Source organism: Sus scrofa, chromosome 8, assembly GCF_000003025.6.
Source record: "Sus scrofa isolate TJ Tabasco breed Duroc chromosome 8, Sscrofa11.1, whole genome shotgun sequence".
Taxonomy (NCBI): domain Eukaryota; kingdom Metazoa; phylum Chordata; class Mammalia; order Artiodactyla; family Suidae; genus Sus; species Sus scrofa.
In genome coordinates, this window is record NC_010450.4 from 82,923,494 (window position 1) to 82,950,865 (window position 27,372).

The 27,372-nt window shown below is 43.0% G+C and overlaps 1 protein-coding gene and 1 long non-coding RNA gene across 10 annotated transcripts in view; one reads left to right on the plus strand and one right to left on the minus strand.

The window, feature by feature from the left end:
* LOC102165892 overlaps positions 1-27,149 on the plus strand; it is an 85,676-nt gene extending 58,527 nt beyond the window's left edge. The window contains exons 7-8 of one of the 2 annotated variants that reach the window (XR_002346753.1): positions 21,619-21,703; positions 25,871-27,149. This is a non-coding gene — a long non-coding RNA (uncharacterized LOC102165892). Of the gene's footprint in view, positions 1-21,618; positions 21,748-25,870 lie in introns of those variants that run through there. The other variant, XR_002346752.1, reaches the window with a different exon arrangement.
* Positions 1-27,372, minus strand: part of SMAD1 (SMAD family member 1) — an 80,353-nt gene that overhangs the window by 15,937 nt on the left and 37,044 nt on the right. For all 8 annotated transcript variants that reach the window (XM_021100455.1, XM_021100454.1, XM_021100452.1 and 5 more), the window contains 1 exon segment: positions 3,413-3,670. In XM_021100455.1, the coding sequence (XP_020956114.1) occupies positions 3,413-3,670 (258 nt within the window).

The following is a 27,372-nucleotide window of genomic DNA, read 5'->3' on the forward strand; positions in this document are numbered from 1 at the left end:
ATTTTATAATGATCAGGAGAGCACTGACACTTTCACACAACCCACTTTGAAAGGACCTCTGCATTTCGTTGTTTCCCTGATGGATGGAAAAATCTCTGAAAGCTACACAGGATTTCTTAAGAAAAGGAGTTTCAGGGTCTCCTGCGTTAAATCTAGGGGCTCTTAGGAATTTACCAACTGAATTTCACTACTGCCAATTGACTCACTCAAACTGTTAATCCCCATGGCTTCAAGAAGCCTGCTAGCACTAACCTTCTCCCTACCCGCTTAGATTCTCACTGGTTTCAAGTTCCCAGTAGCGGAATAATAGGAAATAGAAGATCACAACTATCTTCTATTTCAGAATTTGCGTACATGTTTCTTTTGGAAAGCTCATAGCCAGCTAACAAATAAGAGGCCAACAATGTGCTTCTTTCTTTCCCTTCTTTCTTCCTTTCTCATTTCTTTCTTTCTTTTTCTTTCTTTCTTTTTTTTTTTTTTGGTCTTTTTAGGGCCACACCCGTGGCATGTGGAGGTTCCCAGGCTAGGCGTCTAATCAGAGCCACAGCTGTCGGCTATGCCACAGCCACAGCATCACCAGATCCAAGCCACGTCTTTGACCTACACCACAGCTCACAGCAACGACAGATCCTTAACCCACGAGTGAGGTCACGGATCAAACCCACAACCTCATGGTTCCTAGTCAGATTTGTTTCCGATGCACCACGATGGGAACTCCTCCTTTCTTCCTTCCTTCCGTCTTCCTTCCTTCTTCCTTCCTTCCTTCCTTCCTTCCTTCCTTCCTTCCTTTCCTTCTTTCTTTCCTCTCTCTCTCTTTCTTTTTCTTAATGGCTGCGCTCACAGCAGATGGAAGTTGCTGGGCTAGTGGGTGGAATCAGAGCTGCAGCTGCTGGTCTACACCACAGCCAAAGCAACATCAGATCCTTAACCCACTGAGCAAGGCCAGGGAATTGAACCTGAGTCTTCATGGATCTTAGTCGGGTTCTTTAACCGCAGAACCACAGCAGGAACTCCAACACTGAGATTTTTGAAACAGAACATGGGCACAAGTCTTGTGCTTTCTTAAATAAAATCAAGGGTGTGGCTTTCCCACAAACAAGCCTGTGTGATGGAAAAACGAGTTCCCCACGGGCTACAGTGAGCCCACTTAGGACCCCAGCACAGATGACAGCCAGAAACAAAGTATCAGGCCAAGGAAGCACCAAGAGCTTGGCTCTCAGGCCAACCATCGCATACTAAAAGCTAATGCTGCTCTTTTCAGTTTCTCAGCCATTTCCCAGACTGACTCTCACAGAGTCCCAGTTCCATGGTCCAGGTGCTAACAAGCCAGGCCTCAGGGCACAAAGGCAGACCATGGGGACCCCATCAGGATACCTTTTCTACCCTTTCTCCAGCTTTTTAACCAGCGTGCTTCCCTGCAGCTGCAACCCTGCCTCTGCTTTCCTTCCAGCCAGGCAGGGAGACAAAGAGCCTCCCTTGAGACCAAGTTCAACACGTTTCTGCAAACAAGCTGGTGAAAATTTCATCAACAGCCTACAGCATCAGCATCACTGGGAGGGGCTGGACACTGTGGGTGGGGCTCTGGTGTCCTCACGAGGCCCTCCTGGCACCCCTGCAGCTTTCTCCTTATTTCCGCTACTTGGCCTGGGCCCTAATCCCCGACAGCCGGGGAACAAAGTGTAAATTCTGGCAATAATCTTCAATTTGTTTCACTCTTGAGCCCACCCTGGGTCTGCCACTGCTCCAAACCTTCCAAAACCGTCTCCCTGCCACCAACCTGTTCATCAAACCCAACGGGTGCGGAAGGGAGTCGGGCAGAGGAAACCAGCAAATGATACTAGTTTGGTTTTTAAACTAATCTCTCTCCCATCTCGTCTTAAACAGTTTTCAGTTGAAAAAAATAAACAGAACAAGGCAAAATAAAGAGGCTTAAAATGTAAAACAGCAGTAAATAAATACATAAAAGATAGGAGGATTCCCTGTTGTGGCTCAGTGGGTTACAAACCCAGCTAATATCCATGAGGACAGGGGTTTGATCCCTGGCCTCGCTCAGTAGGTTAAGGATCCAGTGTTGCTGTGGTGTAGGCCAGCAGCTGCAGCTCCAATTTGACCCCTAGCCTAGGCACTTCCATGTGCTGCAGGTGTGGCCCTGAAAAGCACCCCCCCAAAAAAAGGGATAGGAATAACAAGTATGAACGACTTTTCAATCTTTTTTTTTTCCTTTTTCTTTTTTAGGGCCGCACCTGTGGAATGTGGAAGTTCCCAGGCTAGGAGCAGAATCAGGGCTACAGCTGAGGCCTATACCACAGCCATGGCAAAACTGGATCCAAGCTGCATCTGCGACCTACATGGCAGCAGATGGATCCTTAACACACTGGGTGAGGCCAGGGATCGAACCAGCATCCTCATGGACACTATGTCAGGTTCTTACTCTGTTGAGCTGCAATGAGAACGACCACTTTTCAATTTTTGAGGACACACCAACTTTGCTGTTGAATTCCAGTTTGCTTAAAAACATTTTAAGTGGCACAATAAATATGCCTGCCCACTCATTTCCCCCCTACCCCCTTTTTCTGGCCGTGCCTGCAGCATTTGGAAGTTCTTGGGCCTGAGATCGAACCCGTACCACAGCAGTGATCCCTAACGCCAGATCCTTAATCAAGAGGCCACCAGGGAGCTCCTCGTTTTCCCTTCTTGAAATGTTAACAGATGTCAAGTATGTCTTTGTTTAGATTATCCATTGTGAGGTCTACTGGCAAGAAACTTGGCACTAATCGTTTTTTGTTCTGAGGTGCTTACTTATTAACCTCTAACTTGAAAAATATAGTGTCCTAATTAATCACTTAATTTGACAAACATTACACCACCAGAGAAGTCTAAAAAAGAAGGATGATGATTTTCTTGCCTTTGCTAAATTAAACAAGCAGATGGTTTCCAGTACCTCTGCTGCAAATCCTTTGTTGTTAAAGCATAGGTTAAAGTTTCTCAGGATTACTTCACCACTGAAATGAATTTAATTAAGTAGGGGGGTGGGATCCCCCAGGAAATAGCTTTTTTGAGGATGCACTCATGAAAGGGTTTTTCCCTCCCATGAAAACAGCAAATGTGTGCAGGGCACTATTTTTTTCCTCTCTCTCTTTCATCAAGAGCAAAAGCTGTAACAACTATGCCACTCCCAGAAGGATGCAGCTGTTTCAAAACCTTTCAAAATTAAAAATGAAAATATATTCAAGCATCTGTGCCGGACAAATGAAACACTGGCTTAGTTGGCCCCCTTTCATTCAAAGTCGTATCCTGAGTTTCAGAGCCCAGGGCCACGTACCAAGGCTGGCAAGCCCTCTCCATTCCAGGCACCCCTGCTTCTCCTCGACGCTGTGCTGACCCCAGAATGTCACCGAACATTCCCACCTACCTGGCATCTGAAAGGGGCTTCCTGGGTCTGAGCTGGTCGGAGAGTGAGGGTAGGTGCTACTGCTGCTTCCAGGAGAGTTTGGGTAGCTGCTGTTGGGAGAATGAGGAAACGGATGGCTGTTGGGTTGCTGGAAAGAATCCGGGAAAGTGGCATTGAGTGGCATGTGAGGCTCATTTTGTCCTAAGTTACGGAACTGAGCTAAGAGGCTGTGCTGAGGGTTATATTCGCTGTGTCTCGGAACCAGGACTGGAGGAAGAACTGGGAAAAAAGGGAAAGAGAAACAAGAGGGACAAAGATGAGCATGATGAACATCTCTAACAACATCACAGTCAAGCTGAGACAGAATCTGGAAGTAACAACAAGTTACGTGAACTCTGGTCTGCTGCCAACTCAAAAGCACCATTCGAATGAAAAGTCATTTTTTTCACTCGGGAACAAATGCAGCAAAAACTAGTCTCCTTGGGATCACAGCTGGTGGATGCGCGACCTGCAGTGTGCACAAACTGCCCAGGGCGAGTCTGTGACATTTATTCTTTTAGGTTAAAAGCGTGAAGATTACCCGATTCTTAATTTTTTCATTCACTGAAAACCAAAGCACAGCTAAGAGCAGACATCACCATTGACAATTCCAGTTCATATTCTTGGCTAATAAGATTCTACCTTTAAGAGTTAATAATATTTATTGAATGATAAGAATTATTCTCCACCAGTGTTTCAAACGGACACATTAACTCGCTTTAAACCAAAGGAAGTGTAGTAAATAAAGCTGAGAGGGTAAATGCAGCAAGCAGGATAAAATCCAAATGCCAATGAAGAGAGATGATCAGACAAAATACGATGTTTTGTGGGGCAGATTTTATGTTATGTCCTAGCATTCATACCTTATGAACATGTTCTCTTTTAGGGTTTTTTTTTTTTTTTTTAGGGCCACAGCCATGGCATATGAAGGTTCCCAGGCTAGGGGTTGAATCAGAGCTACAGCTGCCGGCCACAGCCACAGCCACAGCCACACGGGATGTGAGCTGCATCTGCAACCTACACCACAGCTCATGGCAACGCCAGATCCTTAACCCACTGAGCATGGCCAGGGATCGAACTTGCATCCTCATGGATCCTAGTTGGAATCGTTAACTGCTGAGCCATGAAGAAAACTTCCTCTTTAAGGATCTTAATGTATTTACCCACTTCTCAGTAATCCTTATCACTACCTGATAGGCAAAGGAAGAAACAGGTCATACAACCCACATTTTGCTACCTGAATACCCAAGGTATAAAGGTCCCCAAATGTACACACTGGAAGAGAAGGAAATAAAGCAAGCCATTCTTAAAAGCTCTGCATGTTAGGAACCTAGGAATTAGCAGCTCGCTGGTCCCCAACCCCCAGAAACCTCAGGAGGCAGAGCCACTACAAAGGCAATGATCAAGGAAGGGAAGGGTTGGTAGGGGTTAGTGCCTCAGCCTCTGGCCAGGGTCACCAGGCGGCCCCTCCCAATAATAAAGGTCCTTGGAATGCCTACTGCCCTTATGACCTTGGCAGAAAGAGAAAAACAACTCGTTTGGTAAACAGCATGGGAAGAGATTTAAAATCTGTGATTGTTGTTGGGAGTTACGGACTCAATGTATTTTCCAAAAGAAACCCGTATTTAGTGGCATTAGGAACTAAGTAGATTTTTGAGGGCTTTCCAGGGAATCTATCCATGACTTAGATAATTTCTACAGCAAAAAGTGCTCCTAACACTTGGATTATCACTAATTCATGAGCAGAAAATTGTATAAGTAAAAATGGGTTTTTGAAGGTATTAAAATTTCTCACATGCTGTATCTTAAATCTCCCCAAATCCTGTAGCAATAAGATTTCCCTACTATTTGATCCCTTAGAAACAAATCTTTTCCGTATAAGTGTATTTCATTTCTCACACAGTGATGGAAATCTGTCCAAATCGTCATCAAAAGTATAATTTCTCCCTGTAATGGACAAGAATCTGAAAAAGCATACACACATATCTGTCTATCTATATCTGAGACACTTAGCTGTACACCTGAAACTTAACAGAACATGGTAAATCAACTATACTTCAATTAAAAAAAAAAAAGAAAACCCTAAGGGAATAAAGGCATAATTCCTCCTTATACACTTGTTTTGTTGATGAAAGAGTTCCCAATAGTCACAAAGTTTCCCCAACACCATAGAACTCTATATTCCAAAAATAAACACATGCTCTGAAATAGTACAGTATCTTTAAATTACCTCCGTAATCAAACGTTCTCTTTTTCTTTCTGTTGTCGCAGCCTGTTACCACTTCCAGCTTGCCTTTTATGGTCAGCTAGCTCTAGCCCCCATTCTGACCCGCACCTTTAAAAGGCCGAAAACAGAGGCCTCTAGACCCCGCCCACCAACTGCAGCGCCAGACAGCAACTCAAGTCAACTCTCCATCTCCCCCCCCACCCCACCCCCGCTACGACCCCCTTACTGAAGCCCCTGTTTTAGTAATTCCTACTGCCCAAGAGAGTTTTCAAAATGGGAATTTACTTCCTTTCCTTGCCTGCAGATGACAGCGGCAGCAGGGGGCAGTGTATTTCTGCACACTCCGCACATGTGTTCCCGGGTAACTGCTGTGGTGTGCAGTGGTCTGGCTCTAAAGCACAGGGCTGCCCTTAGTGTACACTCTGGGGGAGCTCAGTCAGCTTTTGTACATGACCCGGGAAGTTAGCCACCAACTCCAACAACTTAGCCCTCTATACCGGAGCCGGACAAGAGCAATACCTTTTTGCTCACCTCTGCTGATTAATATGAGATGATTCTGCCACTGCTGATATAGGGACAGGCATATTTTAATGAACTTCAACAAGGTATTGAGGGGAGATGCTCTGTGGCTCAGTGGGTTAAGGACCCAGCGTTGTCACTACTGTGGCTTGGGTTCGATCCCTGGCCCAGAAAATTCCACATGCCATGGGCACTTCCTAATTTGTCTTTTGACTTTGCTTATGTGCAAATTTATTTTTTTTTGATAGTCAAGTTTATCAATATTTTCTTTTATTGAATATGGATTGAGTCCTAGAAAGTCGTCTTCTACACCCAGACTGTAAGGAGGAATTCACCCATGCATTCTTCCAGTACATATAAAGTTTCATATTTTATTTAAATCTTGGATCCTTTTGGAGTTCAGCTTACTCACAGTATTAGGAATAGATCTAGGAGTTCCCATCGTGGTGCAGCGGAAACGACTCTGACTAGGAACCATGAAGTTGCAGGTTTGATCCCTAGCCTCAATCAGTGGGTTAAGGATCAGGCGTTGTGAGCTGTGGTGTAGGTCGCAGACTTGGCTCAGATCTGGCGTTGCTGTGGCTGTGGTGTAGGCCGGAGGCTATAGCTCTGATTAGACCCCTAGCCTGGGAACCTCCATATGCTGCGGGGGTGGCCCTAAAAAGCAAAAAAAAAAAAGGAATAGGTCTATTTTTATCTTTTTCTAAATGGTCAGCCAGTTGCCCTAATACCACTTATTAAAAAACCATTTCTGTCCTAGTGACTGGAGATACCATCTTTCTCACAAATCTCCATATATGTCTGGGTCTATCTGTAGATATTCCATCCCATTCCATTCTAGTCTGTGCCTCAGGATGACTGTTTTCATGATAGAGACTGTGTGGTGTTAACATCTGTAGAGCTAGTCTCCTCTCCCAGTTCTTCCTTTTTAATATTTCGCTCATGGGCTTACTTTTCCATATGAACTTTAGTTATCACCTTGTCAACCTCCAGACAAAAAAAAAAAAAAAAAAAAAAAAAAGATTATAGGTACTTATTTAATTGGGATCCCATTTTATTTATACATTAACTTGGTAAGAATTACTTGATTATGTTAAAATATGCTATTCAAGAACCAGGTAGGTATGTTCAAATCTGTTTCTGCATCTTTCAAGATTGTTCCACAGCTACTCTATTAGTCTGGTAGGCCTGCCCATAACAAAATACCACAGATGGGGTAGTTTAGACAACAAAAATTTATTTACTCAAAGTTCTAGAGGCAAAAGTCTGAGGTTTCTCCTGAGGCCTCTCTTCTTGGCTTGCAGATGGCCACTTTCTCGCTGTGTCTTCTCATAGCTTATTTTCCTGGTGATTCTCTGCATGTCCTAATCTCCTCTTCTTGGAAGGACACCCATGAGTTTAGGGTCCAACCCAATGACCTCATTTTAACATTTTACAGGTCCTATCTCCAAGTACAGCCATATTCTAGGTACTTAGGATTAGGGCCTCAACACATACCTTTGGAGGGGGACACAGTTCAACCCATAATACTGCATGAGGTTTTCAACATTTTTTATTACATTTACTAAGTAAATGTTGCTATTTGAAATGGAATTTTTGCTTCCATTATATCTTCCAACTGGTAATTATTTATATATATGTTTATTGATATTTCCATTTTATTTTATTGTTTTTTTTTTTTTTTTTTACCATGGGCATACCCATGGCATATGGAAGTTCCAGGGCCTGGGACTGCATCTGAGCCACAGCTGTAACCGGTGGATCCTTTAACCCACTGCATCAGGCTGGGGATTGAACCCCCACTTCCGCAGCGACCTAATCCACTGCAGTTGGGTTTTTTAACCCACTGTGCCACAGCAGGAACTCTGGGTGCTGAATTTTTGCCAGAGGACTTTTCAGCATTTCTAAAGATATTGTGATTTTCCTTCTTACACCTATTTATATGGTGAATTATCCTTGCATTTCTTGGCATAAGACCTGCTTGGTCATGATGTATTATTTTCATAATGTGGAGCACTGGAGTCTAATAACGGGTATTTTATTCAGGATCTTTATATTAATATTCACAGATGATACTGGTCTGAGTTTGTGTGCTCTCTTTATCAGGTTTTGGTGTCAATGTTACACTTGCTTCATAGATGTTTGTGTGCTCAGAAATAGTTTACATTTTGAAATGGTCTCTAAATGTTAGGTGGATTCTCTCTCTCAAGTCTCTGAGACTGGTGCTTTCTGGTGGAGTAGCTCCTTGAAACTTTCTCTATGTGTCCTATGTAAATAAATTTAAGCTTTCTATGTCTACTGAGGGTAATTTTGGTGAATTACATTTTCTTCTTGGATATTATCTATTTCATCTAGGTTTTCAAATTTACTTGCATAAAGGTATGCAAAGTGAGCTTACAATAAAATTTTGTATTCTTTATCAATAGCTGTTTCCCTCTTTCATCTTATCTTTTATATTTGTGCTTTCTTCTTGCAACACCTTTTTCCCCCCGTTATTAAATTGAGCCTTGGGGATTGTTTTTGTTCTTTCAAGTAAGGATTTGAATTTGTTGATCTGGTCTGTTTTTTTCCCTATTTATATTTTGCTCTTATCTTTATTATCTTTCCCTCATACTTTTTTCTTTGGCTTACTCTAGTGTTCTTTACCTAGTCTTTTGGTTGGGAATTTAAATTTTATCTTTATTCTTTAATTTTTACTGATATAGGTGTTCAATGGTATGATTTTTTTCTCTGACCACTGGTTTAAATGTATCCCACAGACTCTAATAGGGAGCTGTTTGACCATTATTTTCCAGAAGTTGTGTAACTTTTTATATTTTCTCATTTGCCCTATGGGTCATTTAATAGAATAGTTTTAAAATTCCCAAATTTTAAATTTCTAGCTTTACGGCATTGTGATAAAATGTTGATTGCGGTATTTCTAACTTATGGAATTTGATCTTTTCTTTGTGACCTACAATATGATACAGTTTTGTTAAGTGTTCCTTGCATGTTTGAAAAGGTGTTTTTTCTTTTTTTTTAACTCAATAGATTGTATTACATTTATAGCTGTACAGTGATCATCACAACCCAATTTTACAGCATTTCCATCCCAAACCCTCAGCCCACCCCCCACGCCCAACCTGTCTCCTTTGGAAACCCTAAGTTTTTCAAAGTCTGTGAGTCAGTATCTGTTATGCAAAGAAGTTCATCGTGTCCTTTATTTTATTTATTTGGTTGTTATTATTATTATTATTATTTTGGTCTTTTGTCTTTTTAGGGCTATACCCAAGGCATATGGAGGTTCCCAGGCTAGGGGCTGAATCGGAGCTGTAGCTGCCGGCCTACACCACAGCTCACAGAAATGCTGGATCCTTAACCCATCGAGCAAGGCCAGGGATCGAACCCAAGTCCTCATGGATACGAGTTGGGTTTGTTAACCACTGAGCCACGATGGGAACTCGTGTCCTTTTTTTTAGATTCCACATGTAAGTGAGCATATGACGTCAGTATCTCACTGTCTGACTCACTTCACTTAGCATGATAATTTCTAGGTCCATCCATGTTGTTGCAAATGCCACTACTTCTTTCCTTTTAATGGCCGAATGATATTCCATTGTGTACATGTACCACGTCTTCTTTATCCACTTCTCTGTCAAGGGACATTTAGGTTGCTTCCATGTCTTGGCTATTGCATATAGTGCTGCAGTGAACACTGGACTACATGTATCTTTTCAAGTCATGGTTTTCTCTGGATAGATGCCCAGGAGTGGGGAAAAGGTGTATTTTCTGTTATTAGAATGCAGTGCTCAATAGGTTTCCATAAAAGCTAACTAATTAATAATGTTGCTTAGGTCTCCTATATGAGGGGGTCAGTGAGGTTTTTCTGGAAAGGATCAGAGAGTAAGTAGTTTAGGTTTTGTGGACTATAGGGCCTCTCTCACAGCTATTCAACTCTGCTGTTGTAGTAAGAAAGCCATTTGTTTATATCTTGTAAACAAACGGAAGTGGCTGTGTTAAAAGCTTTATTTACAAAAACAAGTAACAGACTAGATTTGCCCTGTGGGCAGTCTCCCAACCTCTGGCTGATATGATTACTTATGTTTTTTCCACAAGACTTGTCTTGCATTTAGACTGGTGTCTTAAGTTCTTATTTCGGTGAGGTTCCATTTATTTTTCCTGCCATATCCTGCTTTATATGGGAGGATGCTATGATACTTGATGCAAGCATGTTCATTTCAAAGTATCTTCTGTGTCAGTGTTTTTTTTTTTTTTTTTTTTTTTTTTTTCTTTTTGCCTTTTCTTGGGCCACTCCCGTGGCATATGGAGGTTCCCAGGCTAGGGGTCCAGTCGGAGCTGTAGCCACCGGCCTACGCCAGAGCCACAGCAACGCGGGATCCGAGCTGTGTCTGCAACCTACACCACAGCTCACGGCAACGCCGGATCCTTAACCCACTGAGCAAGGGCAGGGACCGAACCCGAAACCTCATGGTTCCCAGTTGGATTCGTTAACCACGGTGCCTCAACGGGAACTCCGCAACTCCAGATCCTTAACACACTGTGCCAGGCTGGGAATCAAACCCACACCTCGGAAGCCACTGAAGAGATAATGCCAGATCCTTAATCTGCTGCACCACAGTGGGAACTCCTAGTTAATCAGTTTTAAATGATATCTTTTAACTCTCATCTTTCACCTATGAGTGATCTTACTCTACTGTTCTCTTTCCCTATTCTTCCATCCCATTTTTACAGTTGTACTCTTTCTATTTTTATCAGAACATCTAGAATTTATATATTATTCCTTCACCCATATCACTACTTTTATTTTAGCCTTATCTCTATCTCTAAATATATTAAATGCTGGAGTTCCCGTCGTGGCGCAGTGGTTAACGAATCCGACTAGGAACCATGAGGTTGCGGGTCCGGTCCCTGCCCTTGCTCAGTGGGTTGACAATCCAGCGTTGCCGTGAGCTGTAGTGTAGGTTGCAGACGCAGCTCGGATCCCGCGTTGCTGTGGCTCTGGCGTAGGCCGGTGGCTGCAGCTCCGATTGGACCCCTAGCCTGGGAACCTCCATATGCCACGGGAGCGGCCCAAGAAATAGCAAAAAAAAAAAAAAAAAAAAAAAAGACAAAAAAAAAATATATATATATATTAAATGCTTACCACATGTCCTTTTGCCAAATTTTCTCCAGTCCTATCTTAGTTGAGTAAAGTGACCCCAACAGATTCCTCAAGAACAGCTCACTGTTACAGTAATTCCCAACTTGCACATTTTAAACTTTTCCTACAGCCCTGATGCTTGAAGGAGAGCTTGGCCTGTCCTGATTTACTTGAGTTTCTTGAAATGTTTTTTTCACTATTGCCTATTTGTAGATGATGCTTTTGAGAAGTCTGATTTTAACCTTACATCCTTGCCTTTACAAGTAATGTGCTCTTTTTGCCTAGAAGCCCCAAGGACTTTCCTTCATCTGTAAAGGATAATGTGGAGTTCCCGTTGTGGTGCAGCAGAAATGAACTTCAGTAGTATCTATGAGGATTCGGGTTTGATCCTGGCCTCCCTCAATGGGTTAAGGATCTGGCTTTGTTGTGCTGTGGTGTAGGTCACAGATGTGGCTCGAATCCCGTGTTGCTGTGGCTGTGGTATAGGCTGGTGGCTATAGCTATGATTCGACCCCTAGCCTAGGAACTTCCATATGCTGCAGGTGTGGCTCTAAGAAGACAAAAAGAAAAGAAATAAAATAAAACAAACAAAAAAAGCAAAATAAATAAATACATAAAGGCTAATAGCTAATAGTTTTGCTAGGACATGTCTCAAAGTTGATCCCAGTAAGTGAATTTTCCCAAGTAAATGCTGAGTTCTTTCAATATGTAGATTTGGGTTTTCTCAAATTTCTGGAAAGTTTTCTTGAATTGTGGTGTATCTTCTTTGCTGTTCATCCCAGTCACTTTCAGACCCTTCTAACCTCTTTTAAAATCTCTCATTCACCCTTTGGTTATTTTCCTGCCTTTCCCCAATGAACCTTATTACATTTTAGTACAAATCTATTCTCCTTTTGGCACATTCAAATTTATTACTTACGAAATGTTTTTCTTTTAAATTTGTTTATTGAATTATATCAATTCTCTTTGATTTTCTTCTAATTTTTATCCATTTCTGTGTTTAGTTTCTGAATTTCTGATTTTGTTCCCACAGATCCTTGTTTAAGGATATTTAATTTATTTTGAAGTGTTGCCTTACACTTTACTTATAATACATTCAAGCCACTGACTCAAAGAAAGTATCTGCAATCACATATCTGATTAAGGACTTGTGTCCTGAATATATAAAGAATTCTCAAAACTCCTTAATAAAAATCCAAATAATTCAATTAGAAAGTAGGTAAAACAGGAGTTCCCGTCGTGGCGCAGTGGTTAACGAATCCTACTAGGAACCATGAGGTTTCGGGTTCGGTCCCTGCCCTTGCTCAGTGGGTTAACGATCCGGCATTGCCGTGAGTTGTGGTGTAGGTTGCAGACGCGGCTCGGATCCCGCGTTGCTGTGGCTCTGGTGTAGGCCGGTGGCTACAGCTCCGATTCAACCCCTAGCCTGGGAACCTGCATATGCCGTGGGAGCGGCCCAAGAAATAGCAACAATAACCACAACAACAACAAAAAAAAGACAAAAGACAAAAAAAAAAAAAAAAAAAAAAAAAAACTTAAAAAAAAAAAAGAAAGTAGGTAAAACAGAACACTGCAAATCAATTACAATAAAATTTTTTATAAGCTCGGATATATTGTGCTGTACATTTCAATAAATCAATCTATCTGTACAAAAATTAGGTAAAAGCTGTGAATAGACTCTTCACCAAAGACAGATCCTTAAAAATAGGATCCTTAGGGAAATAAGCTAGACTAGAAGGACAAATATTTTGAGTCTACTTATATTAGCAACTTAGAAAAATTCATAGACAAAAAGTAGAATACAGATTATCAGGGGATGGGGAAAAGGAAAAACTGGAGTTATTATTTATTGAGTACAAAGTTTTGTTGGGGATGATGAGAAGGTTTGGGGTATGGAGAGTGGTGATTGTACAACACTGTGAATGTATTTAATGCTATGGAATTGTACACTTACAAATGATTAAAATGATAAGTATTACATTACATATATCTTACCAAAATAAAAATTTTTTATTAAAAGGATTGACCATACCAAGTATTAGCAACAGAGATTCTCATACTCTGCGGACCTGAATGTAAAACAGCACAACTCTGGACAATATTTTGGCAGTTTCTTACAAAGTTGAGTGTGCACTTCCTACAGGACCCAGCCATTCTACTTCCAGATATTTACCTGAGAGAAAAGAAAACATGTGTCTACACAGATGTGTATATTTTCTTTGTAATAGCCCCAAACTGGAAACAAACCAAATGTCCATCAATACATGAGCAAATAAATAAATATGTATATCCATACAATGGACTACTACTCTAATAAAGAGGAACAAAATACTGATTCACACAGCAACATGGACAAACTCAATATGCTGATAGAAAGCAGAGAGAAAAATGATATATACTGTATCGGCCCATGCATATAAAATCTAGAATACTCAAACCAATGTATGGTGACAGAAAGGAGATCAGTAGGGGCCTGGGGATGAGGGCCAGGGTTGCAAAGGTACAGGAACAAGCTTTTGTGGGTGTTGAGTATGTTCATCATCTTGACTGTGGCGATGCTTTCACATGTATGTCACAACTAATCATCCTGTACATTTTATTTATTACTTATTTAGTCTTTTTAGAGCCGCACCCACAGCATATGGAGGTTCCCAGGCTAGGGGTCGAATTGGAGCTGTAGTCACCAGCCTACGCCACAGCTACAGCAATGCCAGATCTGAGCCGCATCTGCGACCTACACCAGAGCTCACAGCAACGTCGGATCCTTAACCCACTGAGCGAGGCCAGGGATCAAACCTGCGTCCTCATGGATGCTAGTCAGATACGTTTCTGCTGAGCCACGATGGGAACTCCTCATACTGTACATTTTAAACCTGTGTAGTTTATTCTAAGCCAATAATTCCTTAATAAAGCCTGTTCAGCAGTTCCTGTCGTGGCTCAGTGGTTAACGAATCTGACTAGGAACCGTGAGGTTGTGGGTTCAATCCCTGGCCTTGCTCAGTGGGTTAGGGATCCAGCATTGCTGTGAGCTGTGGTGTAGGTCGCAGATGCAGCTCAGATCCCACGTTGCTGTGGCTGTGGCCTAGGTCAGTGGTTACAGTTCCAATTGGACCCCTAGCCTAGGAAGCTCCATGTGCCACAGGTGCAGCCATAAAAAAAAAAAAAAAAAAAAAAAAAAAAAAGCCCGTTCAAAAAATAAATGTGAAGAAGCAACTTAAAATTGTCTTTTGCTAATGTACAAAAATGGCTAAAATGTTCTATTATCTATCCTTTTCCAATCCCGTCTTCAACGTTTGGGAACCATGACACTGAGCTTCAAAGCATATCGCATGCCCAGTTAAAAGAGTTTTATCCCACTTTCTCTACTTCTGGGGCTATAAAATGTACATCTCCCAATTCAGAATCCCTGGTTCGCTCTCACAGATACACTAGCTCCTATAGTGAAAACCAAGTGAAGATACCGAAAGTAAAGAGCTGCAGGTCTCGCTCTCAAGTGCTGATGACGTTTAAGACATACGGTGCCTTCTATGGGCTGTTCAAAGTTAATAAGCAGAACTGCAGGTAAAAAATAAACGGATATCCTCTTGGAAGCGGACATTTCTGTCAAATTTACCTAAAGTTCAATTTAAGCCTCTAACAAGGACAGCAACCTGTGCCTCAAACCCTCTCAAATTACCCTCAGAATCTTTCTGAGAGACATTTTCCTGAGATTTCTCAACATTTTCCACCAATGTAAGCATGAGTGACAGAGGCAAGTAAACCTACCTAGGGCCCCAGGGTTTCCAAGGGAACTGAAATTACACTGACATTTTGAGTTATTTTAACCAACTTAAAAACATTTTATGCTCTACTCTTCATTACTTATCAAATATAGAAGCGATATCTTAAATAACTTATAATCAAGTAAAACCGACCCTCCAGGAAGAGGTGGCTGCCATGTTACCTGTGGCTCTGAGTACCTGGCGTGGCACTGCACTGGGCTGGGTGGACGTACCGCAGTTTAAATGTATGGATTTCCTACTTACTCAGCATCACAAGTCTAGCAAGTTACTGTTCGGAAAATTATAGTAAAAAGTGACTGGTACCAGCAAGGAGGGAGGCAGCTAAGGTAATAAACTAGACTCTAGAACTAAGAGTACTTATGTAGAAGCAAGGAGATGTTTGCCCAACTGATTTTTAGGTGATCACCACGCTCTACCGAACACATATTAACACCACAGATATTTACTTGAAGCCTGGAACCATGCTGAGCATATTATCACACTTTGCAAATAAGGGTGCCAGAGGGATAACGTACCTAAGGTCACAGAGAAAGGGTCCAGAGTTGAGATTCAAAACAAAGGCAATGAGCACTCTCAACCACTGAGGTTCTGTCCCGTCTCGATGACTACCTTTCCAAGAATGTTAAATTAGGTCCTGTACAGTTTAAGGGACGGATGAGTAGAATAAATTCCAGAAGTGTTTCTGGGCAGATTAAAGTTAAGGTTACTCAAGTCAAAGGAGAAAACTCCAGGCTAACTGACTAAGTTCAGTTATGAGATGCTTCTAACTCCTTGATGATGCTAATAGGTGAAGGCTGATCCAATCTGACGTGTATAGTTTGAAGAAGTGTCAGTATTCTGGTTTCCCTGGGACAATCCCAGTCTTCCTGGAACAGATGGGATTTTCTTCTTCTTCTTCTTCTTCTTCTTCTTCTTCTTCTTCTTCTTCTTGGCTTTTTAGGGCATAACCCTTGGCATATGGAAGTTCCCAGGTTAGGGGTCGAATCAGAGCTATAGCTGCCTGCCTACACCACAGCCACAGCAATGCTGGATCCGAGCTACTGAGTGAGGCCAGGGATCCAACCTGTGTCCTCATGGATACCAGTTGGATTCGTTACTGGTGAGCCATGATGGGACTTCCTTGGATGGAATTATTAACAGGACACCCTGTCACTCTCAAAAGTGTCCTGGTTTGGGCAATAAACTTTATGGTCATCTGAACTATAAATAATAATGAATTAAATTCAGTAAAGATATGGGTCTGGGGTCTGAAAGTCCAAGAAAGTAGTCACGCGGCAGAGGAGAGACGTGCGGAAGCAAGTTGGCAGGTTAAGCCTCCACACCCCAGCTGCCCTAAGATGACAAGGCTCAGGTGCCTCTCTCTGGGCTGTGTGGCATCCCAAAGGACAGGCTCTGCTCTCTGCCACGTCTCCCCACCCCCACCCTAGTCCTGGCTCCTTCTCTTCAGCAATACTTCAATATGAAGATTTCTACTGGGGACAAGGAAAGAATCAATATGCAGAAGGACGATCTTATATTTAAACAAGCCTATGTGCAATTCTTCCTTCTTGTGTGAGAGGTTGATTATCCAGCTGCAAGAACTAGGATTTGCAAACTGTAGGCCTAACTCAAGTCAGATGTAGGAAGGGGGTGAGGCTGAGGAATGCCTTCCTCTTAATATCTCTTTCCATGTTTCAGTCTATTTCTATCCTAGGGAAACCAGAAACGTGGGAGCACTGACTCTTGTGGGGGCCCTTTTCCTCAGCACACTGATAAGGTCACTCCTACTTGGCAACTTGAGAGAATGACTAAAGCTGCCCTTTAAGGGCTGATCCCAACTGGCTGATTTGAATGATAAGAATCTCCTTTGAAAGAGGAGCCCCCTGTTAGAACCCTTCCTACACACACATAAATTGTTGACTGGAATCATTTAAAAATCAGACTTGAGTCAGTCCTATATTCTAAGAGTTCTAACCCTGGTTAAAGAAAACAAACCAACCCTGAGCTCTGCCACATCACCTCTTCATGTGCATCCTGGGGGCGGAGGGACGCAAGGAGGGCTCTGAGGGCATTCACCATACCTCTCTACCCACTGAAAAATCACTAATAATTGCTGTGTGTCTTTAAAAGGAGGAAGCTTTCTTCCTGCCTTTTCTTGACCTTTTGGGAGGAAAAAAGTCAGATTTCTGCCTCTTTTTTTGGTGATGTAAAACCTCCACTTTTCGAGGCATTTATGCATCTCTTTCTTTAAAAAATGTATCACTTTTCTAGTCTACAGAGAAACTAAACTAACAAGTGTTAGAAGGTATCTTTGTTTTAGGAAACATTTGTGATTCTGAGACTGGACTCAGCTTTTCTGGGTTACCGAGGCACAAGGAAAAGGAATGAAAAAGAAACAGCTAAAATGGGAGGGAGGGGCTGAGTTTTGGAAAGCACTCCCGCACACCCTCTAGATCTGAGACTCTGAATACTCTTTGCAATTCTATGACCAAGTCATCAGTGTAGTCTAGTGACCAGACTAAGGCTGAAAAGGTTGTGATCTGCCAAATGTTCATGAACAAGGTTTTGTTTTTTTGTTTTTTATTTTTCTCAAACAAAACACACAAGAGAGTTCTAATAACAAAGCTACCAGGTCTCTGCCTATGTTTATCCACAGAGACATGATAGCAAATAAGCCAGCTGTGACCCCATGGTACACAAATGCCCTTTAGCTCTGAAGACTCGGAAAACGAATTTAGGTAAGGGTCCAGAGGTCTGAGCTCTAGCTCTGGCTGCAATGATTATTACTTTTGTGACTTTGAGCAAGTCTCTCAGTTTCCTAGCATCTCAAATTCCAAGGGCCTTCCTGCCTGAAGCTGTGCCATCCGCTGACTGCTGCAGCTCCTGCCTTGGGGACATCTGGAGCCTCGGAGTTCAGTGCCAGCCCCCATCCCAGCGGGTTTCAGGTCAGCCAGTGAGGTCACCCATGAGCGGGAAGGTGGCTCAGAGCCAACGCCAACAGGAGGATGGCCTGAGAGTAGGTTCAGCATTTAAAAACAGGTCAGGTGGGGGCAGGAGGAGGGAGAGCAGGCGGCCAGGCTGCCAGAGCAGCTGTGCCCAGGATAGTATCTACCCTAGACAGATGTCCCCAGATACAGTGTGTGTTCAGTGACCTTCTAAACAGAAGCATTTCCAGGAGAGAGTGGAGGAGAGGGTAAGACCACTTAAAAGTTAATAGTATACGCACTCATGAAATAAAATGCCTTACCCTCAAGATACGTCCGAGAAAATACACTGAATGAAGAAAAAAGCGTCTCAGAACCTTCCACGGAGGTTAAATTTTAATGCAAACATAGCCCCAAATCCCTGAGAGGTGGCCCTTTATCTTTCTGCCTGCTTACTGGTGGGGCGGCAGAGGGAAGGTTTGCAGTGATATTAGATAACGTTCCCTGGGTAGCACATACACGCCCATTGAATACTGACCCCGGGCGAGGCTCTGGGTGGGCACGGCAGGTGTAAATGGGCAGCCATGGTCTCTGTGCACGTGGAGCTCACGGCAGATCCCTGAATTCTCTCAGCAGATGAGGAAGCGGGCCCAGCCCAGCTCTGGGACACGTCCAAGGTCACGCAGCTGCTGAGCCGAGGGCCAGAGTTTGGATCAAGGTCTGCTCATAACCACCAGACTACAGCACTCAGTGCCACAAAACTGAAAAGACAGAGTGGAGGTTGCTTTTAAAATTCTCTTTCCAGTCTTCGGTTGAATTTTTTTGAGGGACCATCTTTTTAAAAGTTACTGTGATTTTTGCCTAAAGGTAGCAACTTTGTATTTATTTTTGAGGAGTATATTAATTACTCTTGAGTAGAAATACATGAATGGAAGACAAATATATGAAGAAAAAAAATTTTTTTGTCTTTTTTTTTTTTGTCTTTTCTAGGGCCGCACACCCGCAGCATATGGACGTTCCCAGGCTAGGAGTCTAATCAGAGCTGTAGCCTCTGGCCTACACCACAGCCATAGCAACGCCAGATCTGAGCCAAGTGTGCGACCTACACCACAGCTCACAACAACACCAGATCCTTAACCGACTGAGCAAGGCCAGGGATCGAACCCGCAACCTCACAGTTCCTGGTCGGATTCATTAATCACTAAGCCACGACGGGAACTCCAGCGAAGAAAATTTAAACAGAGAAATGAACTGTATTCAATCAAAGTATCTGCAAAAATCTTCCATTTACCTTAAAAGGGCCTAAATCAACTTCTGAGAACCCAACCTCCTAGATAATCCAGGCCAATGAGTGTCCCTTTTTGTACCACAGACAAGTCCCCTGAAATACATCTTATCTGTGAGATTTATGCCTCCACAGGACATCCGCTAAGACTCCATAACCTACTGCAGATTCCTGTTCCCACCTATCTTTCGGGGTCACTGTCCTTTCAACCCTGCTCTTCACCCAGCTACCTCAAGCTTCTAGCAGTTTCCATCTGCTGGGTCATTCCTCCTGTACCTTTGCTCACTGACATACTTCCAAGTGTCAGTTCCAATGTCATCTTCTCCATGGGGTTCTTCTTGGTTTTTCTCCCCCCTCCCTCTCCAGTGGAAATGAACTCTTTGTGCCCCATTGCGGCTTAAATCATCGCAGCATCTACAACATTTTGTTGCTAATTTGACTTTACTTCCCCCAGACCATAAGCCCCTTGGGAGCAGAACTGAGTTTTCTTTCTTCTGTATCATCCAGTGCTCGGCATATAATAGGTCCCTAATAAATGTTTTCTCAATCAATGTATATTTGTGAATTGCATGACTCTTCTTGAACTGCTTGTTATAAGCTGATCAATATAGATCAGTCTTCCTCAAAGTACAGCCCTCAGGCTTTTGCATCTGAATTAGCCAGACACTTATTTAAAAGGCAGATTCCTGTACTTCACCCCAGACAAAGCAAATCAGACCTCCAAGTCGGGAATATAGGAATACAGCCTGGGTGGGGAAGATGAGGGGTACTTTATTTGTTGCCAACACAATCCCAGACCTCTTGCACCGTCTATGTCTCTAACCAGTTGTGGAACTTGAACTTAAATTTTCTCACCTGAAGTCAGATTTCTAGAAATCATCCCTTTTCACCTCTAAAACTCTATACAGTGTCCGTCTCAACTCTCAGATATTCAGATTAAATTGGAATAATATAGAGGAGGTCCTGTCGTGGCTCAGTGGTAATGAATCTAACTACTATCCATGAGGACTCGGGTTCAATCCCTGGCCTCGCCTGATGGGTTAAGTCTCCAGCATTGCTGTGAGCTGTACTGTAGGTCGTAGAAGTGGCTCAGATCCTGTGTTGCTGTGGCTGTGGTATAGGCCAGCAGCTATAGCTTCAATTTGACTCCTAGCCTGGGAATTTCTATGTGTCACAGGTGTGGCCCTTAAAAGCAAAAGGAAGGAAGGAAGGGAGGGAGGAAGGAAGGAAGGAAGGATTTTTTTTTTAAAAAAAGAAAAATATAGAAGAGACCAGCATGGCCTTATACTAATTTGAGAAGAAAATTCACAAAGTCTCCGGGTTTTGTGGTCAGGCGGCATGGTGCTAGGAAAAAGCATTGGCTTCGGACAAGAAGCCCAGGGTCCTTGTTGCATGAATTCAGGCATGAACCTGTTTCTCGGCAGGGCTATAAGGGACAAGCTCTAGGAGGTGGCATGTGGCCAGCTCTCAAATGCAAGCCCCTCCCTCCACCTCCTCTTCCATCCTTACCCAAGTTGCTTTCTTTTGCCAAGTATTTATTTGCTTAACTACCACAGACGGAAGGTGTGATGTTACTAGAGACTACATAGTTTGTTAGAGGTAGAAAAACTTCAGGGTGTCAGCTAAAAATACCAGGAGAGGAAAAAGTCCTTCCTAAGGCACACAGGAAGTTTAGCAACAGTTAGAGGTGGGTTTCAGTTGTGGACTTCTGAAGCTGGAGGAAGTCTCCTACAGTCATTTACTAGCCGACTGATGGGGAATTTAGTCTTTATGCCTCACTTCTTACCAGGAAAATGGGAATAGGAGTACTTCTTCCAGCTGTCTTTTTTATTTAATATTTATACTGTGCTTATATGTGCCAAGGGCTGTATCAGTCCATATCAAATGTTAACTCATTTTATCCTCAGAACAACTCTGATCTAGGCACTGCCATGACCTCCACTTTATATGGATGTTAAGTGGATATTACGGCAGAGGGAGATTAAGGAAGCTGCCTGTGAATATACAGCCAGGAACCAGTGGAGGCGGAATTCAAACAAGCAGGCTGGTTCCAGAATCTCAGCTCTTCACCACTGCCTGATGGTGTCTGGCAGGGTTGAGCAGGCTAGTTTTAACGAGGTCCTGGGTTATGGTCAGCACTCAGTGAGGAATAGCTACTTCTATACCTAAAGCCGTCCACCTAGCCTGCCTAATCATCTACCAGATGCTACTGATATGGAAATGGCCATCCCCAAGTGTCACACCAGGCAGCTTGGCTTCGTGTATAATTGCAGCTGAATGCCAATTAGTTTTCATTCCACGTTCAAATTTAATTCTGTTAAATATATTCCAGGAAACGGACACTTGCTGTCTAATGACGAAGATGGACCAATGGGACATAAATACAAATAAAATCTCCAGAAACATTTGAAGCACAGGTATGTGGACTCTCAATCTTCTTTTATCAACTCCCAATTCAAGCAGCTGGTGCATGTATGCATTTTGGATCAAATGCTCTACTACAGAAAAATTTGGATACCTCGCCCCTTTTGTCAGAGAGAAAACTGATTAAGGGGGAAAAAAGCAGCTTCTTTGGGGAAGCCGTAGTGTGATGGGTAGCAGCATGGATTTTGCTGTTAGACTGCAGTTTGAACACTGGCTCCCTCCTTGCAAGCCATGGGGCCATTTACCTAAACTGCATCTCAGTGGCCCTGGGGTGGGCACCTCTCTCTACATCTAACGGCTGCTGTCAGGATGAAATGAGAATACTTGTGAATCAATAAGCCCAGTGCCTGGCACTTAGAAGCATAAAAGTAGCTATTTTAACTGTTATTATTACTATTATTAATATTGTAAATATTGACTCTTGAAGAACTTGGGTTTGAACTGCACAGATCTGTATATATGGATTTTTTTCACTAAACATGTACTGTAGTACTATCAGATCCATGGCTGGTTGAATGAGGATGCAGAACCACAGACATGGAGGGCTGACTGTAAAATTACATGCAGATTTTCCTTTTCTTTTTTCTTTTTTTTTTCTTTTAAGGCCTCACTCACAGCACATGGAAGTTCCCAGGCTGGAGGTCAGCCACCGGCCCATGCCACAGCCGTAGCAATGCAGGATCCAAACCACATCTGTGACCTACACCACAGTTCACTGCAACACCAGATCCTTAACCCACTGAGTGAGGCCAGGGATTGAACCCGCATCCTTATGGATACTACTTGGGTTTGTTACCGCTGAGCCACAACGTGAACTCCTACTCGCGGATTTGCCGCTGCACTGAGCTTTGGCACCTACAACCTCCACGTTGTTCAAGGGTCACACTACAGTCAGCTTTCTGAAGACCTGTTTAACATAAACTTACTTAACATTACAATTTGTTTTTATTCTAAAGAAGATGTGCACAGAAGTTGTGCTCTTTATTTTACTGTCTCAGCCACATTATGTTTCAAGAATGCATCAAGCCTTTCCATGCACATTCTTTAATGGAATCCCTGCCACAACGCTAGAAAGTAAATATTATCGCTCCCCATTTCACAGGTTAGCAAACACAAGCTCACTGAGGACAGGCAACTGGCCCAAGGTCCAATATACTCAAGGCCAAAATTTCAGTCCAAGCCTTCCGACCCTAGTTTCTGCCATCATATTTTAACCTTATGACTACAGCCGAGTATCTCCTTTGCAATCCTTATTTGTCCTGAATTTCCTCCAGAACTCCACTCCATGGCTACCAATCAGCCACGGGCATTCTACTGAAAGCAACAGCCCCTCCCGTCTCCCTAATGTACCATCAGCATGGATTCCTGTTTTCATCCCCTAGTGGCTTATAATTCTTTTCTGCCCTTAATTATGTTGTCTGATTTAGCCAGGGGCAGCCCCTTCAGGATGACCTCTATGTCCTCATGACATGCTCTCATCCGTTTTCTCGTTTTAAAAATAACTCATTTTAAAATCAACTATTCTTTTTTCCTATTTAAAATCTGTGTGAGACTCGTTTCAAGAGCATTTACTCACACCTGTTTCCTAACTTGACCACCTGACTTAAGTCCAGTACACCATCACACCTGGATAAGCTTTTCAGCTGCTCAAACAAAGATACTGTCACAGGAAAAAAACAACAACACTGCTGCTGAATCTCCTAGACAGATGGCTGGATACAATTATTGGGAAATTACAGAAAAACATCCAGGAAAAAAACATATAAGACATTCCACTCTGTGGTCATTAGTTCACAAAAAGCTGTCCAAATATCACTTTAAAAATCATAGGCTTTTTTTTTCTTTTTTTTCTTTTTTTTTGGTCTTGCTCTGACTGAAGATCTCATAGAGGCAAACTGGCAGGGGTTCAGGTGATATGTGAGTACAGAAACCAGACCCTTACTTCTATTACAACAAAAACCCGGCTCGTTCGTGTGAGAGAGCAGGGAACTAAGAGCAGCAGCTTCTCCAGGAGCTGTCCTGGGACTGACGAGTGATGAATGTGGATCTCATCTTCCACTGTAAGGTCGGCTGACGTCGTTTCCAGGGCATAAAAATGACCGCTTAAAGAACCAGGGGAAACAAAATGCCAAACGGTCCTCTGTGGACCTAAATCTTTTTATTTAAGCCTAGTCTCTGTTTCCAGATGCTAGGTCTTTTCTCAGGGAGGAAAGTTACATAACCCACGTGGCGTGGCCCGTAGCAGTTTCATGACGAGCCTACTGGAGGGAGTGTTAAGGGCTTCGGTGCTCAAGGTCACGGGAATGGAGACATCCAGTTGAGGTCGCTGATAATCAGGAAAGGGGAGAGGGTAAGAGGCAAGTTCAGTGTTTAGCGCCCCATCTCTCACCCATGGGGAGGCACTGCTGTGAGGCAGGGGAAGCCCAGACCAGACTAAACGCAGGGGAACAGCAGTCTGCATCCTTTCAACCTAGTCCTGAGACCAGTATCTGAGAACAACAAATCCTCAGCCAAGCTGGCAAACTAACAAAATTTGGGTTTTTCAGTTCTCCCATTCTCCAGGCCCTCAGAGGGTTTTTTTGGGGTTTTTTTTGTTTTTTGGGTTTTTTTTTTTTTTTTTTTTTTTTTTGTCTTTTTGCCTTTTCTAGGGCCGCACCCTTGGCATATGGAGGTTCCCATGCTAGGGGTCTAATCAGAGCTGTAGACACCAGCCTACACCACAGCCACAGCAACTCAGGATCCGAGCCACATCTGCAACCTACAGCACAGCTCACGGCAATGTTGGATCCTTAACCCAGTGAGCAAGGCCAGGGATCTAACCCACAACCTCATGGTTCCTAGTCAGATTCGTTAACCACTGAGCCATGACAGAAACTCCCCTCAGAGATTTTTAACAGTGCTCAGGGGGCCCTCCAGCTGCCCAAAGTCTCTCAGTTCTGCTCTTTCAAATACCCACTCTTTGCTGCCCCATCTCCTCCCCGTACAAATCTCATTGCTCCAGTTATCAGGGCAGAGGTCTGATGATGTAGCTAATTCATGATATTAGGCCTATCAAGAGAATATCTGCGTTTCAACGTGGAAAAAGACAAGGGGCTGCGACATAGATTTTGAGGAAAGAAATCAAGTCTTTGCTTTGAATCTTTGAACATCTATCTAGTACCAAGGAGGCTGTAGGTAAAATTGAGAAAATCAGCCTGAGATCACCGCAAAAGCCCAACAACCTTCCCTTCCACTTCTCTCCCTGTTCAGTGTCCATCAAGAGCCTAGGCAGTACCAAAACGGGGCATATTACGTGTGACTCTCCTGCCACAACCACGCAAAACATTCCCAAACCAACAAGAAATCACTCTTTGAGGATGAGCCACACATGGGGATAAAAAGCCAAAAAGCACAGCTCACAGGTCTCAACAGTATTTCACCCAAAGCTAAGTCTTGGAAGCTATTAGCCAGGCTTTCCCTTTTCATTTAAAACATTATTTCCACACAGTTGCAATCAGGGAGCTACTTTATTACAACAAATGTTTCTCTGTGGTTTCCAAAATTGCTTTTTCATCAGTCATGGCCTTCTGCGTGTGTGCTTTGTTTTTAACAGCTGCTAGCTGGCTAGTGTTCCTTCAGCTCTATAAACCAGCCGAGGTAGATGGAAAAGCTGGATAAGTGCTGAACTTTAAATGAATCAGAAAGGTCTGAAAATATCTTCTCTTGCCCACCTAATGTTACAGAGATAGAAAAGGAAGGAAGTAGAGGATAATGGTCAGCAAAGCAAAAGTATGAGAAAGATACTCTGTATATTTGCGGAGTAAAGTCTTAAAATTTCAAATTGGAGTAGATCTGCAATAATTTTTATTCCACCCAGAAACAAATCACATAATAGCTGTCTAGCTGTCTCCTTCAATTCACGTTATTTATGTGCTTTTACCATTTTTGTAAAGGTAACATAAAATAACTGCTAAAACTTACCACATGTTCATCAATTAATAAATAAACCAATGCCCCAATGAGTGCACTAGGAGCAGTTGCTCAAGGAAAAAAAAAAAAAGATCAGAATAATAAAGTTTACATTTTGCCTTGGATTTAAGAAAATGGCATCTACTAAGAGATCTGGATATAAAATCCTTCACATGATTACACTCCTTCAACTGTTTCTATTAACACTGTAGATGACAGCGACGAAATGATCAAACACGAGCCAAATGCCAATGACAATATTTGGGGAAAAAAGGTGACCGTCTAAACTCTACTTCCATTTGGCTGCGTCTTGAACTAGGACAGAAACAGAAGTGGTAACCAAGGGCTTTTTCAAAACAAAACTTCCACGTGGACGGACGGGAGAGTGGAGCCCTGAGTGGACTGCGGAACAGCAGCTGCAAAGTCTGGGAACACTGTCCTTGCCCCAAGGATTCCCGCCTGCAGGAGGCCTCTGCGCACTGCCCACCACCCAGCCCACCACCCAGCCCCAGGCCCCAAGGCTCTGAACGACCTCTTCCAACTCTGAAAGCGTTCTTCCTCCATCTCAGTGTCATATACATGTCTCTCCCACACCTACAGCACGCGAGAACCCTCCAGAAGAGGGCCGCAAGCACAGAGCAACTACGCACAGTAGTACATCTGTGTCCCAGTGACTCTGAAGAACATATATGTGCTCACATTCCTCTCAGTCTTGACCTGCCCTTGGAAATTTGCTTTCCCTGGTCTACTTTATCAGCAATGCTTTCTGCTTCACTGTAAGTCTTCTTATAAACCGATTTCAATCCTTTGCACAATGAAATATACATACGTATCTGATCCAGCACACAAGCTGGAACACAACATTCAGATGTGTTAGAGTCTTTCAGAGTCCAGTGAGCTTTTTTGCAGCCACTCTCAGGCTTGGAGGAGTTGGCTACAGCCTGGGCCACACTTCTATTATTACACTGCCCTGAAATCACATGCCCTGCTTTCTTGGGCAGACCCAGTTCCTGGGGCGTCACATGTGCCACGGATGTTTGAGTAAAGAGAAATGAAGATGGAGATGATAAAGAGAGTGTGATGGTAAATTGTATGCATCAATTTGATTGGGCTAAGGGATGCTCTGAGAGCTGCTAAAACTACATTCCTGTGTCTGCGAGGGTGTCTCTAGAGATAAGCATTTATACACGGTGAGCAAAGAGGATCACCGCACTCAGGTGAGTCGACACCATCCAATTGCTGAGTGCCTGAACAGAACCAAAAGGCTGGCACAACTCTCTTCTTCTGCCCCTGGGTACCGGTGGTCCCGGTCCCCAGGCCTTTGGACTAAGACGGGGGGCTTACATTACAGCCTTCCTGGTTCTCTCACGAGTAGAGTGCAGATCTTGGGACTTCTCAGCCTCCATACTCATGAGTGCCAGTTCCTATAATAAATCTATCTACTTATCTACTATAGATTCTATTGGTTCTGTTTCTCTGGAGAACCCTGAGTACAAGACACAGGTCATAATGCTTTTTTTTTTTTTTTAATGTTATAGTTGATATTGTTGCTAATTAACCCTAAATCTTCAAAACACCTGTAGCTTGATATGTGGCTTACAGCTTCAGTTATCAGACTCCTAGATCTTTATCACCACTCAGATAAACTTAAGGGAAAAGCCAATACTTCTCCACACCCAATTCTCATCCTCCCAATAGATATACTAACTTGAGT